Source organism: Ophidiomyces ophidiicola (genome assembly GCF_022830035.1).
Source record: "Ophidiomyces ophidiicola strain CBS 122913 chromosome Unknown scaffold_29, whole genome shotgun sequence".
NCBI lineage: Eukaryota > Fungi > Ascomycota > Eurotiomycetes > Onygenales > Onygenaceae > Ophidiomyces > Ophidiomyces ophidiicola.
The window spans coordinates 239248-256255 of record NW_026054669.1 but is presented as its reverse complement, the minus strand read 5'-3'; the positions used below and the strand labels follow the sequence as shown (position 1 = coordinate 256255).

Sequence of the window (17008 nt, the reverse complement as noted above, 5' to 3'; positions counted from 1 at the left end):
GACCGGCGCTTTTCTGCTCATCATCCCTAAGTTTCCCCCCCCCCCCCCCCCCCCCCCCTTCCCCCCCCCTCCCCCCCCCCTCTTTCCTCGCTATTGCCTACCGCCTCTCCACTCTCTTTCCTGCTTCTCGCTTCGCTTCTCCTACCCACATTTCCCCCCCCCCCCCCCCCCCCCTCTTTTAATTGTGAGTAGTGGCTGATATGGGGCACTTCTTCAGATCTTCACGCGCGCATGCGAGATCTACTACTACTAGCTAGTTACTCCCTGGGTGTATCGATCTGGCGGAGCTCAGACTTTCCCACTCTCCCACATGACGACGGGCGTCAGAGAGAAGCGATATGGCTAATTCATTACAAAAAAAAAAACAAAAAATGCTACCGTGCAAATGATCGAGTAGCATGGTTTCAAACAATCCACAGACCTACATACAACCCCCCTTGCTGGCGGCGACGTCTTGGGCTAAACTAGTTTCCCCCGCTGGACAGGTCACAGAGATACGCTTTTTTTTTGGAGGGGTTGATTGACAAATTCGCCTCGATCCTGCGGACATCTCGTGCGCCTCCGGCTCTACGGACAGGGGAGATGGGAGGGAAGAAATCTCTGCCCCGTTGATGGTATTGGACATCTTCGTCGGGGTATTAGGGCCCGGGTTATCCTCCTGCACGTCTATGTGATTGGTCTTGGGGAAAAACCTCAGGTCAGAGGCAATATAGCCGCCAGAGTCCTCGGACCCCCGAACCCCCCCCAATATTGCATCATGGATCGATCATTTCGCTGGCGCCTGGAACTGATGTCACGGCCCCCCGGTGGCCCTGACTAAAGTTTTGGCAAAGCAGCAAACAGTTCCAAAGGGGCGGTGTCCACCACTCTCAATCAAATTCCAAATCATACTACTATTATGATTATTTATTCAGGAATCGGTAGTCGGCCCTCGCTCTGTGGGTCTCCTTGCTGTGATTACCAGGTCCTGGATCATCCGCTACAGAGGCTAGCGGTGAGCCGGTTCCCCCTACGTTGACCGATGACGGTCTCTGTCCTGCTTTCCCCCTTCGGCTGAATGCTTGAGGTTGACAAGCGTGCCTTATGATAATACACTCAACCTGCATGATGGCATCCGCCCACCGCCCACCGCCCGCCGGCCGCAACCAGCACAGCGCTTCGCAAAAACCCCCCTGTTCATTTCCACCTACGTCACGGGCTCGCTGCACGCGGGCACAGTTGGCCGGCGAGCTGTCAGACGCTTCCCCGTCTCCCCGGCGCGTGTGTTAGATGAGCGGCGCACACCCGCGCGAGCGTTACACGATGACTTTGCCTCCCTGCGACACCGCGGTGTGTGTGTGTGTGTGTTGCCCTTTGGGCCGGCGGGCAGGGCTCCACGCGGCGCAACGCCCGGTGGGCTAAGCTTCCCGATCATGGCGCACGCGGCGGCGCCTTGCTCTCGAATTCCCATCACCACCATCATCATCATCGACGGCGCTAGTACTCCGTACTTACCCAGCGATGTGCAACGCCGTGATCCGAACCATGGTACGGCAGCGCCTGCGCAGGGCCAGGACGGTCTCTGGTATTAGGGATTGCTGTTGCTGTTAGTGTTTAATTATTATGATTGCGGGTTCTCGACCGGCTGGGGTTCCCCGCAGATGGGCGAGTTAGTTAGTTATGCGACGTCGCTGGGAAATTTGGCCGTTTAGCTAGTTCGCTGGTCCTTGGTAGCGACCGTTCGGCGTGCGTGCGTGCGTGCGTGGAGTGGGCTGGCCGCATCTGCAACGAGGTTCTAGCCCGCTGGGCCTTTTTTTATTTTATTTTATTTTTTTTTCATGGGCGCGTGTGAAGCTGAGGCAGATCCTCCAAGAGCAGCGGTGCGTACAGCCGGTCTGCCGGCGACGATCCGATCGGAGAGGAGGCGCGCGATCGCCCGAGAGAGCTCATACATCCGTCAATGCATGCAGGTGACGCTGCGGGCGGGCGGGCGAGACAAGTCGTGACAAGGCTGGCCGCCAGCCCATCTGGCCTCTCTCTGGATGCTGGTTGTTCCGCTCGCTGCGACGAGGTCTTCGCTGGCCTGGCAGGGCAAACGCGGGGCCTCACCGCCCACGCCGAGCACGGCCGGCCATTGGCTGCGTTCTGCCCACCAGGCACTTCCGCTTCGACTTCGATTTCGCTCTTCTCTCCCACTACGAACTACGAACTACTTCATCCTCATCCACTCTCTCTACTTGCTTTGTCTGCCGGCAGCGAGCCGGTTCTCCACTGCCGCCCCAGCAACAACTACCCGGCCTCACGCTGCATCTTTCTTTGTCTCACTTCGCGCCCTGTGCCTGCCCTCCCGGTCGCCCGAGGCTGAGCTAGCTCGCTGGCTAGTTAGTCGTGGTGCGGCCTCGCTTCTGCCTGCGCCCGTCCCGCCCCCGACAAATATGTCGATAAGCAAGGTCGGAAATGAGAACCTGTACCTTGGCGGGTATGTTTTGCCCTGCCCTGCCTTGCATGACTCTGCGATCTGCAGTGCGTTGCCTGCGTGCCGAACACGACCGCTGAGCCCGTTGCCTTCCTTGGTCGCCCTCGTTCTAGCTTCCTGTCCCTGAGCAATAAGCTTGCGCTGGCCGACGCCAACATCACCCATGTCGTCACCGTCATGCGCGGCGGCGCCGACAGCGCCCGCTTCCGCGCCTTCCAGCACCATCTGCACATCGCCGTCGACGACATGGACGACGAGGACCTGCTGCAGCACTTCCCGACCACCAACGCCTTTGTCCAATCGGGCCTGGCATCCGGCGGCGGCGTGCTCATCCACTGGTCTGATCCACCCCCCGTCCTTGATATCTTGCTCGCTTTTTAGTCTACCTTTTTTTTTTTTTTTTTCTTTGGGTTTTGCGCTTTCCTTCCGCTTTCAGCGTATGTGGTCTTGGGAGATCGACGTAGGAGCCGCTTGGCCCACGCTCGCCCGACTAATGGCGACTATCAAAAACAGCCTTCGTCGGCGCTACGAGGCGCGGCGCGGGGGGGTGAATGGGCGCGCGCGCTGCACTGGAGCTTCGCGAATGGTGTAACACTGATGTGCAGCGCGCCGACGATGATGATGACGACGAGGTGCTTTTTTTCCTTTGGCCTAAATGAGTGTCTTTGATCGGAGATGTGCATCAGCCCACCACCTGCGTCCAGATATGCTACCCAAGGCTTCAGCTCCGTCCGATTTGCACGTGCGCCCGGCCGAGTCCGACCTGGGTTTTCCTTTGTTGCGCTGCCTGGCTTGCTTTTTGGTTGTTGGAGACAAGATGAGTGGACTGTGAACTAACTAACAAATTGACATGCATAGTGCAATGGGCAAGTCACGATCCGCCACCGTCTGTATAGCCTTTCTCCTACATCGAGATCCTGCCGCGATTGATCCTGCAGAAGCACTGATGCTCCTACGCCGGACGCGGCCGATGTGCGAGCCCAACGATGGCTTTATGGAGCAGCTGCGGCTGTACCACAAAATGGCCTGTCCGGAAAATGTCGTGGACCATCCGCTCTACCAGCGCTGGCTCTATCAGAAAGCGGTTGAGGACAGCGTGGCGTGTGGCCGCGGCCCAGACCTGGACGAGATCCGGTTTGAAGATAAGGCGACGACGAATGATAACAATGCTAACGCGCGCAGTGACAAGGGCGTCGAGGTGAAGTGCCGCAGGTGTCGGTGCGTGCCCGCTGCGAATTGTCATTGATGATTTTTCTTGATTGCGCTTCCTATTCCGGCTGAGAGCCTAGCAGCGATGACACGATTGATCAGCCCCTGGCTAACGCAGATGCTCTAGGCGCCAACTGGCCACGCTGCCCTTCATCATCGGCCATGATCTGCCTGCGAAAACAAGTATTTCGTCTGCTGCCCCAGCTTCCCCGTCGTCGCTCTCGTGCGCGCATCTCTTTCTCCACCCGCTGACCTGGATGCGGCCGTCGCTGTTCCCAGCGTCGTCGCCGCCCAGTAGTAGTGAGGCAGACGGCGGCGGGCGCGAGTCGCCGCTCTCCGGCCGGCTGACCTGCCCTGCGGCAACGTGCGGCGCGAACATAGGGAAGTTCGCTTGGCAAGGCATGCCCTGTAGTTGCGGGACATGGGTGGTGCCGGCGATCGCGCTGGCCAAGGCGAGAGTTGACGTTGTGGACATGGGAGTGAGACACGCGGGCGGTGGAGCCGGCATAAGGATGCCTCCGGGGGTCGCGAAGGATGCCGTTCCTAAGGCTGAGGCGGGCAGAGGCCTGCTGTAGACCGCCAAACCACCCAAAAAAAAAAAAAAAAAAACAAGCTGATGCTTGCAGCTGGCAGCTGCGGGCTGGTGGCGGGGAGGTCTGGGCGCCAGGGACAAGTGGTTTCTCTCACCGGTGGGAAGAGGCGTTGGCTGCCTTGACTACCTTGTTGCATCGCCGGGCGGGCAGCTAGTTAGCTCCGCGGAGCATGGGAGTAGGGATTCTGGCAGGCGTTGTGTTTCACTGGCTCGGTACGGAGTACTAACGGTCAACATACCTACATACACCGTTTCTGACCATAACAACGCCTCGCTGCGAATGCATCCAACGGGTTTTCGCATGGCATGTGAACACACACACTTATTCTATATCTATCGCCCGATACTCGACCGCCACCGTGCACCTCATCCCGTACTCCGTAGTCCGAACAAATTTCCCCCCCAACTCACTCATCCCCCCAGCCCACACCCGCCCCCTCGACCGCCCACCGCACCACACTCGCATCCTCCTCGCGCGACAGCACACGCAGCGCCTCGTCCGGCGCCATCCAGCGCACCTCATAATCCTCCCACGGCTCCGAGCCCGCGTGCGCACGCTCCGGCGCGGCGCGCGCGTCGGCCGCCGCCAGGAACCAGAACACCAGCTTGTGGCAGCCGTCCGGGTACGTGCGCTGCTGCACGGCGATGGGCTCTACGTGCGGCGGCGCCAGCGGGTGCGGGGCCGGCTGGCGGTGTGAGAACCCGTCGCTGTTGTTGCTGTTGCTGCCCGTCTCAGCGCCCGTCGCAGAACTAGGTACAGGATGATGGCGAGGCAGAGCAGTAGCACGAGGAGGACTAGCAGGAACACGGCGAGTAGCGGCGCGAGCAGCAGTAGGAACGGGAGAGACAGCAGGCTGAGCAGGGTCGTGAGGAGGATCTTCACCACCACCATTATTATTGTTATCCTTAGTAGTCGTAGTAGTAGTAGTAGTAGTAGTAGTAGCAGCAGTCGGCTTCGCCTGGTTGGTCGCGTTGGTGGGCAGGCGGTGCGGCCGCAGCGCGACGCGGTAGCCGGACTCCTCGAGGGTCTCGCGCACGGCGGCGGCTGGCAGCGACTCGCCGACGTCCTTGCGGCCCTTGGGCAGGAAGTGCGTGTTGCTGGTCGGCGAGTAGAGAATCAGCACCAGCTTCTGCGCCGCGTCGACCGTCACCGTGCCCGCCGACAGCACGAATGTGTCGGAGAGATGCAGCATGGTTGGGGTGGGGGCGTTCGGATGGAAATGGTGTTATTATTGCTGCTGTTGCATGGTCATACGAGGATCACAACGCGGCGGTGGTGGAGGGCTGGCGGAATGGCGCTGCCTGGGATTCTGTGAGTCGCTGCAGGGGAGGGAGGGAGATGTGCCGTTCGCGGGACGTTTTCTATAATTAATCTGAATGGTGATTTGATAATGCCTCCCGATATGATAGCAGCAGTAGCAGCAGGGCGGATAATAATATGACAGATGTAAGATTGGAGGCAATTTGCGCTCCAACACGACGCAGCGTGGGAGACGCCGCGGGCGAGGTAGCATTCACGTCGCTGAGACTTGCCCGCTGGTAACGGCCTGTACGAGCCCAATTTCATTTCGGGGATAACTACAAGGCCAGGTCATTGAGAAATCCTCCGCTGGAGCAGCATATTATTCTACACTATAGTTAATGTCGCTCTTCCAAGTCCCCAACCTTGTCGCAGCATGTAATATACTCGTACACGAATGGGGTATCGTCAACTCTCTCGTGCCTATAAACCAAATGAAAAACTATCTATGAAAAGAAAAAACGCCCGCTGATCTTGTCACGAATCCCTGGTTTTGGTGTGTTTTGTAAAGAAAAAAAAGAAAAAAGACCTCTGATATTGGGAAGGGAATCTGGAACAGCCAATTACTCCAACGCGGAGAGCCCAGCAGCCTGCCTTGCCATCCGGAGGTCTTTGCCCACAACACCCACCTCCTTGAGGTATAGCCGGAACGCACCCAGCAGCTCTTTCAGGCCTGTCTTCAGCGCTCCCAGCACAATCTCCACCTCGTCAACCCGGCGTGCGTCCCTCCGCTGCGCCTCGGGTGCAGAATCGGCCGGGAAGTCGACGTCTGTCCAGTGAACCTTCAGCCCCTTTTCACTGACAAATCCCTCCAGAGCCAGAATGCTCTCCGTAAACAGCCGTATTACCGCCGGCACGTCGTTCTGTACTTTCCCAAACTGATCTTCGGCCAAACTGGCCACGAGTAGCCTCGTCAGCACCTCCACAGCGTCGACGATGGGCACCAGTTGCTCGTACGGCGAGCCGAGAACCACCTCGCGCAGCCGTCGGGCATATGGCCGCCGGAAGAGAATGCCCAATGGGCTTCGCAGGGCCTTCTGCAGAAGGGGGTGAACCGTCAGTCGAGAGCTCCCGGCTTCTGCTTGGGGACTAGCAAGCAGCTTTAAGTCTTGGGCGGACGCCGTAAGTCTTCGCTTTTGCTCCGGACTTAGTATCACCGCAGAGGCCCGATCAAACATCTGACGTGCTTTGGCTCTAGCATTGGGTGTCCAGTCCTCACTCTGGCCATAGCTTTTGGCCATAGATCCAAACGCCGCTTCAAACTGCTCTGGTTTGCTATTTCCCCTGACCGGCGGCAGGAAGATGTTGTCCTCCTTGGGTGCGGCCGTTAGCCGGGGCAGTGTTGGGTATAACTGGCCTTCTGTTGTTGTCGTCGCTGGAGCTGGGTCTTTGGATTCGGGAGCTGGAGCAGCAGGCGGCGCAGGGGGAGCTTCAAATTGCGAAATTCGAGTAGTCATCCCTTTTATAACACTTGCGCTTGTGTCTAGGACCTGACTCCACGCCGGCCCGCCCTCACGGTCAATATCACTAAATATCCCTTTCCGACGGTCGGGGAATTGTTGACTGATAAGGCATAGCTCCCATAACGAAAACGCAACCACCGGCCCATTTTTCGCCTTCAAGCCATTTATCAAGCTCCCATTAGGGTCTTTTGCCTCGTTTGTCAAGGGCATACCTTTTTTGAGCGGTGCTTGGCCTAGGAGCACGGAAAAAAGTAGGTTGGATGTCTGCCACAGTACGATCAACAGGATACCAGACACTGCTGCTTTAAGTAGAAAACTTATGTGTAATGGCGGAATGATACCCGGGGGATCTTGCGCGGATCTAGGAAAATTCCAAAACATCTTTGCGAAGTAGAGCGTAAAACCCCAAGCCGTTTTCCTCAAAAATAGTATATAGAAAGGAAGACCTAGAACTGAAGTTACAGCTGTCTGAAACAAAGCTAGGCGAAGAATTTGTGGTGCAGACTTCGTGAGGGAATGAAGCAATGGCTCCAGTGGATGGGTTCGTTGGTCTTCGGGTTTTTCGGCGCGGTTTGCGACTGGAATATACAGCTGATCCCAGTCGTAGTATAAATGTAAGGTCGCCTGGCCCACTGCGAGAAGGAAATAGTAGCAATGGAGGTATATTGGCCGTTCATTGAGCCGCGCTCGTTCGAACGATCTAGTCACTGACGTTAAACCCGGCGTTCAAAATGGAGAGTAGGGGCCTGCTAACCGTCCAGGGTTCACCCAGTTCAGCTGTTCATTAAGTGATGCCGACCAGATGTATACTTCGCTAAACCACCAGGCCGAAAACATGTACCAGGCAAAAGTCTGGACGAGTCTGAGCGAGAATGTCGTTTGCCTCCATGATTTGAAGAGTGAGACGGTAGTGCTAGCGCCGATATGCAGCTGGCCCACGCGAAGGATGAATATCGATAGACTTGAAATGAAGAGAAGCAATGTTCGAAAGCCGCAGGCGCCCAGCGGAAACCAGGACCAGAAGACTTAGACGAAACAAAGCCGTTAGCAAGTCGTTATGAAAAGTTGCTTAGGGCAAAATGGGTTTGGAAGAGGCTAAGCGACTTACGAGAGGTCTTGGTGCCAATAAAAAATGCTACGACATAGCAGACAAGAAGAGAAAAAGCGGAGGCATGGACAAATCTGCGATGCAGTGTTGACGTCAAGATTCGTCGATATGGCCTCGTTTTCGCGGGTGGAGTAGCAGCCATTGTGGTTGACAGAAGGGCGATGTTTTAAATAATAGTAGTACCCCACCGCGTCATTCTTGGTAAGGACTGTAGAGGCGGACGGGCGGTTGCTGAAGCTGAATCACTCGAGCAGCGTTTATTGTTGTTGATCAGAGCTTCAATTGCGATTCTTTTAGCGGGCAAACAAAACAAACAGGCCGACCCCCAGGCCCAGCCGCCGATGACATAAGCAGAAGCTACTGGTTACATCATGTGGCCGCAGGCATCACAACCCAATCCTCAGACATCAACAAAAGAGACTCTCGTTGCCGCGTTCTCGCCTGTTTGTTTGCATTGATCCGTTAGAGCTACACCGAATACCCCTGATTTTAATTCCTCTCACCTGCCGGTATGTCGTTTGACCGCCTTTCGTCGTTGGAAGCCCAGACTTCATCTGCACGAGGCACCAGCGCAGCCTACCATGATGACCCGGATTTCCAGCACTTGACAGAGTCACTGTCAAACCAGCTGTTTACGTTGACATCAAATATATCCAAGTTGTCAAATCAAATTGGTCTTCTTGGAACCAAACGAGATACGGAGCGCGTGCGAGAGAGAATACATAACCTGCTTGAGGAAACCCGGGATGGATTCCGGGAGGTTGGAGAAGGTGTCAAGAAAGTCCAAGTTTGGGAAGATATAACTGTAAGTGGCATTAGAGAGATCGCCAGTTACAGTGGTTAGGGAGTGTGCTAATATGAGTTTTGTGTGAACATTGCAGCCTGGCCAGAAATGGACACAGCAGAAACTATCCTCCGAGTTCAAATCCACGCTCGAGGAGTTTCAGTCCGTCCAGCGTCGCGCGCTCGAAAAACAGCGCGCCTCCGCTGCCGCAGCTCGTTCTGCTCTGGAGGAGACCGGCGCCGCCGAAGCTCCCCAGGACGGCCAATCGCTGCAGCAATTACAAGAGCAGCAGCCTCGCCTTGCGTCCCAAGAAGAGGTCGACTTTCAGGATGCCTTGATCATCGAACGTGAAACCGAGATTCGAAATATCGAACAGAGTGTGGGAGAGCTCAATGAGCTTTTCCGTGACGTCGCGCACATTGTCCGCGAGCAAGGCGGTCAGCTGGACCTGATCAGTGAGAATGTTGAACGAACCAGAGATGACACCCGGGGAGCGGATAGGGAGCTACGCAGCGCAAGCAGATATCAGAAGAATGCAAGAAATAAGGCCTGCTGTCTTTTGCTCATTTTGGCGGTTGTGCTGGTCATTATCGTCCTCGCTGTGACCCTTGGTTGAAGAAACATGGATATACCCATCCGCTATATTGTTATTTTGTCAGCTGTTCTGTAAAATTCTGGTGTCCTGGTGTTTTTTGTTATTTACTCGGGTTGATTCCCCTTTTTAGCACTCCATATGCTTTCATCCTTACACCGCGCTACTCATTGCATGAGATGAAGTGAGTTGGAATTTTGCATGTCTTCTCGCAATATCGTACAGTGTCTTCTCTTGGATTTTATAATACTAATACAGTTCCAAACATATGATTAGAGTATCTGCTGGTTTTCATATAAGGGCTGTTGCCTGGTCATCATCATAGCCCAAAAAACCGGCTGATCCTCATTCTACACCCTTCCCATGAATTCAACTTTGGTCTGACATCCAGGTAGAAGCTCAACTTCCCATCTGGATTGGCAGGGCCTAGTCCTTTGGCCTGAGCGGACTTTCCTTGGTAGAAATCGATCACGTACTCGACCCTTTCACCACCACATCTTTCCACAACCCAGTCATGGCGATCAAATGGAAGCTGATAGCCGAGAAGGCCATTGAACCGCGCCCTTGGGCTCAGGAATTGGCTCTCGGCTCCTAGCCCACGAAACGAATATAATTTTGGCCCGCCACACTTTTGGCTCCCGGGGTCTAGGGAGGGTGAGCGCGATTCCCAGGATAATATCTCCGACCAAGCGCGTTCATTTACTGCGTTATGAATGGGTATTATAGACGCCACGGACGTAGCAAGCTCCTTGGCCGATGTTGTCGATGTAGGCGTGCCTTTTCGCACTAGGGCTTCGAAGAATTGCCGCTCAGACGGGTAGACCCAATTTCCTGTGCGCTCGTCATGACCTGTCTCCTTTTCTGAGTTTGAAGGAGTGCCGTGTGATGCCACTTGGGGGTAGGATTGTTGGGCGTATGGGGAGGAGGGTTTGGGAGGTGCCGGGTTTTCGGAATAGCTTGGTAAAGCTCGTGGAATGTTGCTGACTTCTCTATCGGTTGAAAGAGCTCTTTGGAGTTTCACTGGAGGTTTCTCTGGGGCTGTGGACTGTGATTCGGGTGTAGGATTTGGGGATGTATCGGACGTGGAGAGCCAGACAGCTCGGGCTTTGTGATCAATGGGGCAGGCCGGAGCTTCCTCCGGAGTCGAGGACGACGAGGCTGGGAGCGGGTGAGGCGCTGTCCCCTGGCCTTGTGAGAGCCAGACTCCGCGGGTCTTGTGGTCTACAGGGCAGGATGCAGCTGGTGAATCTGGGTTGGCCGCGGAGGCCGTAGGTGTGCTTGCGCCAGCTCCCATGATGGGCGAGGAGCTCTCATGAAATCATTCAGACGGTGGATTATAAATTCCGGGTACGCGATGTTATAAGTTTCTAGAGTATAAGCGTTAGTTAAAAAGTAGATAGCTGTTGTTTCTCTGCTGTTCGTGGAGAAGCTGACCGTCGAATCCCCGAAAAAAAGCTTTGCAGCGATAAGCAGCGCTACGGCGGACTGGGAGCCGCAGTCGGGCCGCTTCCTTCACCCCACCATATCGCAACGACATTTCTACCCAATTCACAAGGCATCTCGACATTTTGCAATATCCGGTCCAGGGAGCATCAAGATGTCAGGCAATAATAAGACGGTTTATCGTTCCAGCACCACAGCTCCGGTGAATATCGCTGTCATCAAGTAACATTTACCCTCACCCGCCTGCCTGGGAAATGGGAAAGCAAAGACTGATGGCATGCTAGATACTGGGGGAAGCGAGATGAGGTCCTTAACTTGCCAACCAATTCCTCACTGTCTGTGACTCTTTCACAGAGCGACTTGCGTGCACATACCACAGCTTCATGTTCCGATAGTTACCCCCATGCTGAAGGCGATACTCTAACGCTCAACTCCCAACCGCAAAACATCCGTACCTCCAAGAGAACGCTGGCCTGCCTGGCCGATCTACGAGCCCATCGCCGAGCCTTGGAAGATGCAAACCAATCTCTTCCCAAGCTCTCAACCTTCCCACTCCGCATCGTATCCGAAAACAACTTCCCTACCGCGGCCGGGCTGGCAAGTTCCGCCGCTGGCTTCGCAGCTCTTGTTCGTGCCGTTGCAGATCTCTACGAATTGCCTCAGTCGCCAAGCGAATTGAGCCGAATTGCTCGCCAGGGTTCCGGATCAGCATGCCGCTCGCTAATGGGTGGCTATGTCGCCTGGATATCTGGCTCTGAGGCGGATGGAAGTGATAGTTTGGCGCAAGAAGTTGCGCCAGCGAGCCATTGGCCAGATATGCGCGCATTGATACTCGTCGTGAGTGATGCCAAAAAGGATGTTCCCAGTACCGAGGGAATGCAGTCTACTTTTAGAACCTCCCCCCTCTTTCCTTCACGGGTTTCCTCTGTTGTACCTGAAAGGATGACTGGTATGGAGAACGCGATTCGCGCCAGAGACTTTACGGCTTTCGCAGAAATTACGATGCGTGACAGCAACAATTTCCATGCAACTTGTTTGGACACTTGGCCGCCGATTTTCTACATGAATGATACCTCTCGTGCCGCTATCAGGGCAGTCCATGACATGAATCGTGCGGCTGGTGAAACAATCTGCGCCTATACGTTCGATGCGGGTCCTAATGCTGTTATTTACTATCTCGAAAAAGATGCAGACCGGGTACTGGGTACATTTCGACAGGCCCTGAACCTTGACACCGAAGGTTTCGGCAACATCAAGCCCTCTCAGGCATCTCTCCTTGGCGCAATTGATCCCAGGGCTGCGACATCGCTTAAAGACGGAATCAATCGCGTGATCTTAACTGGTGTGGGTGAAGGCCCCATCAAGGTGAATCATCATCTCGTTAGCGAGTCGGGTGACACCTTGGGTGGCTCCTCCAGTTGATTTTGGTTACGAAAATCCCTTTAGTATTGAAGTCTGTCAATAGATGAAAATGTAATGAGAAATGACCTCAAGCTGAATAAAATACCAGCATGCTAGAGAGCTTTTATATACATACAACTCCAAACTTAATCCGTTCCAATACATTTTTAATTCCAAGCATCAATTCGCATCCAATCGGCTCGTAATCAACCACTTAGAAGCGCTAATTTTTTGAACTCTTTCAGTATGGGTGGTTCTTTCGGCTTAGAGCTTGCCTCCAAGCTATCCCAGAAGACACCCTCGGCACCAGTAGTGATCCTTTGGAAGGTTTCCTCTGCTTGTTCTCCAGGCTCTGCACCCTCTGATCCAGGAGCGACTTGAGGCTTGATCTCAAACACTTCATCCATGCAGTCCTTGCACATGGTTATCACCTCGTCAAGGTTCTTTTCAACAACAGCAGCTCTCTCCCGCATACCCCGTCTCAGCATAGCCTGCACCAAGACTTCCACTTCCTCAACAGCGCCATTGATCCTTTCCATCAACCTATAGACGCTATTTACTAGATATTCCTCTTCGTAGACTGTTCCCTTTTTGCCACGCGCACGTTTTCGTTCCTCGCGGCGTCGATTTTTGCTGGTTCTCTTTGAAACAGATGTTGAGCCAGTGTACCTAGTGAACATGCTGCGGCCCGCCATCGTGCTTGCGTCGGTGGGTGCAATGGAGATATTATCCAGTATATCACCACCTTCCGCTCCACCAGCCGGTTCTCCGCCAAAAAATGCCAACGGGTCTGTGGCGCGGCGGATGCGCAGCTCTCTGATACGAGGCACCTGTGAAAGTAATTGAGTCCTGCAGTCTGCAAGCAGTTCGATCATGTTGCCCATACTCTCGCCTAGCGAGCTGTCAACAATGTCTATTACGAGTGATTGGTGGCCATTCAATGCGAGGATGCGGCAAGCATCCCCAAATTTCGAACCGCGGCAAAGCAAGCGCGCGGCGGCGGGAATATCTTTTAGGTGGTCATTGTATATGTGAGCTGCGGAAATATAATCTTTAATTTCGGTAAGAGCGGAGACTAGGGATTGGGATAGCTCTGTCATTTGGGCGTCTGCTAATGGGACGAGACTTGCACAGTAGAGACATTCTTGCCACATATTTGCAATCTTGTACGTTTCGTAGGCGGTCTCGAATTGGCCTAGTGATTCATAGGCTATAGCAGAATTAGTATTCCTGGCGCAATACTGGAATATTTGAAAGACTTGCCTATGGCCGCTTCTTTATATTTTGATTGGTCGTGTAGATAGTCAGCATACAGCTGGGTCATGTCGCGTAGAAGTTCTGGTTGATACTTGTACAACTCCAACGCTTCACGGTACAAGACGTGTTTAATAGTGTATAGCTTAAGCTCATCGTATTCATGCAGGGCATGCAGACTTTTTAGAGCTTTCACATTGCGGCCTAGATGATTATCTATTTCGTATCGACGTCTGAGCTCAGTCATTCCTTGCAATTTTTGAAGGAAAGGGAGGTATTCTCTAGGGTCCTGAGGGGCCTGTTAGCCTGGAGTCCATATTCATGTACACATATAAAATGATGCTATGTTCAATTCGTACCCTTTGCGCTTGTTGAGCGACTAAGAGAGTAAGCTCAAGGTCATATAAACCCAGGGCATTATTGAAAAGTCTGTTTGCATCCGTAAGGAAGCACATGTGTTCAATGGCCTCTTCTGCTTGCTCTGCACTTTGCTCTATCATATAAATATTAACATAAGAACTGTTGTATGCTGATATACGGAGAATTACACACCTCGCAATTTTGCCACCAGTTGAAGCCCGGCGTCCAGATCAGGCGGAGATTTACAGACATGGGCAGTGATAAGATTTTGGAGATTCGTCTCGATCCGATTGACAAGCACTGATAAAAAGGCATCACAGATTTGATTGACCTTGTTTCGTTTGCTGGGCTCAGAGACGGCCGGTGGAATTACAGTCATTCCAACCCCCGTTGTGGAGGAGTTTTGTGCTTCGGTGTGTGCAATTTTCAGTGTATCTTTGTAAAGTGTCTCCGATACATCCTCGTCTCTAAATTAGGCGAATTAGTAGAGAAAACCGAATGACAATGATTCTAGAGGCGTACCTGAGACGAGAGAGAAATTCGTCAATGAAATCTATTCTTTTAATTTGGTCAATAAATAGCTGGATGCTGGCCATAAATTGTTCTGGCATGAAGTCATGAAGGATATTCATGTCTACTATGTGGCTTCGGCAAGCAAGATATGCCGACCTGTATCGTTTGCTCTCAATATACTTTCGAATTCCGGCGAGTACTAGTGCTCGAGGATATATTGTCTCGATATTTCCACGGGGCATTTGCATAGTAAGAGCAAAGGTAGAGGGAACCGCAGCGATTAATCGAGCACCTCGCTCGATACTTCTGCACCGCTCGTCTGCTTCAGGGGTATCACCTGGGATTTCGAGGCCTGGAAACATCTGTTAGTTTCAACTCAATTTAGTTGAATGGGATTCACGAACTGTCGACATTCGTGATGTGAACAAATTTTAGCAAATGCTGAGTAGTGGTAAATATGAGATGAGCTGGTGTGATCAAAAACGATGTACAATTTTGGACTAGGAGCCGTTTGTCCGCGTAAAGAGAGCCAGTCCTTGAAAGGGAGAAAAGTATATGCTGCAATATGTTAGAGTGCAAGGCCAGGTACTAGGATAGAGAAAATACTTACCCCTTTCCCCGGTAGAACAAGTGCACTGGCCCAGGTTGCTGCTTGGGAAGGGCTATCATACCACGGCGTTGGCGAGGTACTATCTCCATCTCGAGATATGTAAGAATACGAGGTAGCCTTTTGACCTCCGGAGGTTTTAGATATCCATATTGTATTTTGCTCTAAGTCAGTGAAGATTGAGGAAAGACGGTCCGACTCTGCACTTGCAAAAGCAATTTTTTCGTTTTGCGTATCGATATCAAGCAGTTTTATCATATCTAGGGATATATCGTCTTGCATTAGCACGTACACATCGGTTTCACCTACAATTGCGATCCGCCTTGGCCGCTTTGAGGTCTGCGAAAAGGCATAGAATCGATCCAACTGCGGCTCTGGAGGCGGGACAGACCCCAGTTTCCATGAAATCAGAGCAAACCCTTCATTTGCTAATACTGCAATTTTTGTTCCTGAATTGCTAAATGCGACATCTACCGCATTGTAGTCCAAGGCCACCTCATAGAGTGCCATTGGAGGAGGAATTGCTGCAACCTTCAGAGGGGAAAGTTTCAATGTCTCTGTATAATCGTCAGGCAGGCACACAAAACTACAGAAAAAAGGTACATACTTCCGTCAATCACTGCTACAGAGCCAAAATCAACCGGCTGCATACTAGAGCCCCGCGCAACATCGAAGACATAATCCGCGTCTATTATAGATTCTATTACAGGTTAGAACTAACTGAAAAGGTCAGGGGAGGTTCAACAAACTTATAGATCCTGCCACAAAACGGATTGCCTTCTCGTGGTGCCAACGGAATGATCGTATAAATTCTGCGCCACCAAGTTTTGAAGAAATTGGAATTTCCTGCTTAAGGTAATAGTGGTAGTTGCCCATAGTCCAGAGTTGTATTCTATCCTTGAATTGGACCGCCAGCACGGTAGAATCGAGGTTCCAAGCTAGGTTAATAGATGAAGCCCAGGTCCTTCTATCATCATCGTTTAATCGAAGTGTAAATTGCCCATGTCGTAGACCATTGCGTTCGAAAAATACAACATCAACGCGGCTTTCGAGACGCTGGATCCCGGCAATAAGATTTCCAGAGGGTCTCCAGCTTATTTTACCTTCGAGACCATCGACCGGCTCACTAACACTGTCCAGAGCACCCTCCCTGGAATATACACGTATGACACGCCGGGATCCAGATTCAATGCTGTTCACAGCCAAAAAAGCGCCGTCTCCTCTCCAGCTGATGCAGGTACTCCCATCGTCAAAATCGCTGAGCTTCCCCTCATCAACGTGCTCCGGCATTGTTGGATCTCGTAATGCTTTGGCCCTTTTGCCTTGGAACTGGGTTTCTTTCTTCCCCCAGCCGACGGAGACGTGTTTCGAGAGTTTAAGATCATCGTTAGAGAATTCAACGGTCGCAATGTTCTCAAAATCCCGGGTCATGTAAAGTAATGTGTTGGATCTAGTGGCTATCACCAATAGCTCTTCATCAGGCGCCCAAGAGGCAGCTGTGATCCCAACGTCTATTGATCCAATCATTTCAATTTTATCTTCACCGGGCTGTGGCTCCTCACGTACAACAATAATATCGCCCCCTTCAAGGACCAAGCATGTAGTCAGGGTATCGGCAAAAAATTGCATTGACAGTATGCGATCACATTTTAGCTCTGGGAGCGGGCATGGCGCATCCCAAGAGGCGATAAGTGGGAGCTCTGCGCTTGAGCTAATATCCGCATCCTCCTCTTTTCGCCTCAGTTCGATGACTGCACTAGCCTCAGTTGGGCCAAAGGCGCACAGTATGGAATCTGTGGCTGGATCCCATGCGGTCGCAGTCAAAGGTAACCCCTCAGGCAGCGGCAGCTCCGCAAAGCGGATGTTCCTTAGGTTGCGCATGGTATTTTGAGCTTTTCAAGAAATTCGTTAGAATGTTATTCAGACA

At 52.8% G+C, this 17008-nt stretch overlaps 7 protein-coding genes across 7 annotated transcripts; 3 read left to right on the top strand and 4 right to left on the bottom strand.

Moving 5' to 3' along the window:
• Positions 1-2632: 2632 nt before the first annotated feature.
• On the top strand, positions 2633-3701 carry YVH1 (tyrosine protein phosphatase yvh1; the record flags this gene model as incomplete). Its single annotated transcript, XM_049254633.1, has 2 exons — positions 2633-2793; positions 3314-3701. The coding sequence occupies 2 exons, from the start codon at positions 2633-2635 to the stop codon at positions 3699-3701; spliced, it is 549 nt and encodes a 182-aa protein (XP_049106458.1).
• Positions 3702-4663: 962 nt separating this feature from the next.
• LOZ57_005603 (uncharacterized protein) lies at positions 4664-5449 on the bottom strand (the record flags this gene model as incomplete). The annotated part of the gene is made up of 1 exon (XM_049254632.1): positions 4664-5449. One exon carries the CDS (start codon positions 5447-5449, stop codon positions 4664-4666), a length of 786 nt encoding a protein of 261 aa, XP_049106457.1.
• Positions 5450-6119: 670 nt separating this feature from the next.
• LOZ57_005602 (uncharacterized protein) lies at positions 6120-8269 on the bottom strand (the record flags this gene model as incomplete). Its single annotated transcript, XM_049254631.1, has 3 exons — positions 6120-7719; positions 7774-8044; positions 8128-8269. 3 exons carry the CDS (start codon positions 8267-8269, stop codon positions 6120-6122), a joined length of 2013 nt encoding a protein of 670 aa, XP_049106456.1.
• Positions 8270-8638: 369 nt separating this feature from the next.
• Positions 8639-9527, top strand: LOZ57_005601 (uncharacterized protein; the record flags this gene model as incomplete). Its single annotated transcript, XM_049254630.1, has 2 exons — positions 8639-8932; positions 9009-9527. 2 exons carry the CDS (start codon positions 8639-8641, stop codon positions 9525-9527), a joined length of 813 nt encoding a protein of 270 aa, XP_049106455.1.
• A 295-nt stretch (positions 9528-9822) lies between these two features.
• LOZ57_005600 (uncharacterized protein) lies at positions 9823-10797 on the bottom strand (the record flags this gene model as incomplete). Its single annotated transcript, XM_049254629.1, has 1 exon — positions 9823-10797. One exon carries the CDS (start codon positions 10795-10797, stop codon positions 9823-9825), a length of 975 nt encoding a protein of 324 aa, XP_049106454.1.
• A 303-nt stretch (positions 10798-11100) lies between these two features.
• On the top strand, positions 11101-12368 carry MVD1 (diphosphomevalonate decarboxylase; the record flags this gene model as incomplete). Its single annotated transcript, XM_049254628.1, has 2 exons — positions 11101-11168; positions 11231-12368. 2 exons carry the CDS (start codon positions 11101-11103, stop codon positions 12366-12368), a joined length of 1206 nt encoding a protein of 401 aa, XP_049106453.1.
• A 185-nt stretch (positions 12369-12553) lies between these two features.
• ELP1 (putative elongator complex protein 1) lies at positions 12554-16962 on the bottom strand (the record flags this gene model as incomplete). The annotated part of the gene is made up of 9 exons (XM_049254627.1): positions 12554-13542; positions 13590-13890; positions 13961-14094; positions 14154-14428; positions 14484-14826; positions 14879-15032; positions 15085-15638; positions 15689-15781; positions 15831-16962. 9 exons carry the CDS (start codon positions 16960-16962, stop codon positions 12554-12556), a joined length of 3975 nt encoding a protein of 1324 aa, XP_049106452.1.
• Positions 16963-17008: the final 46 nt, after the last annotated feature.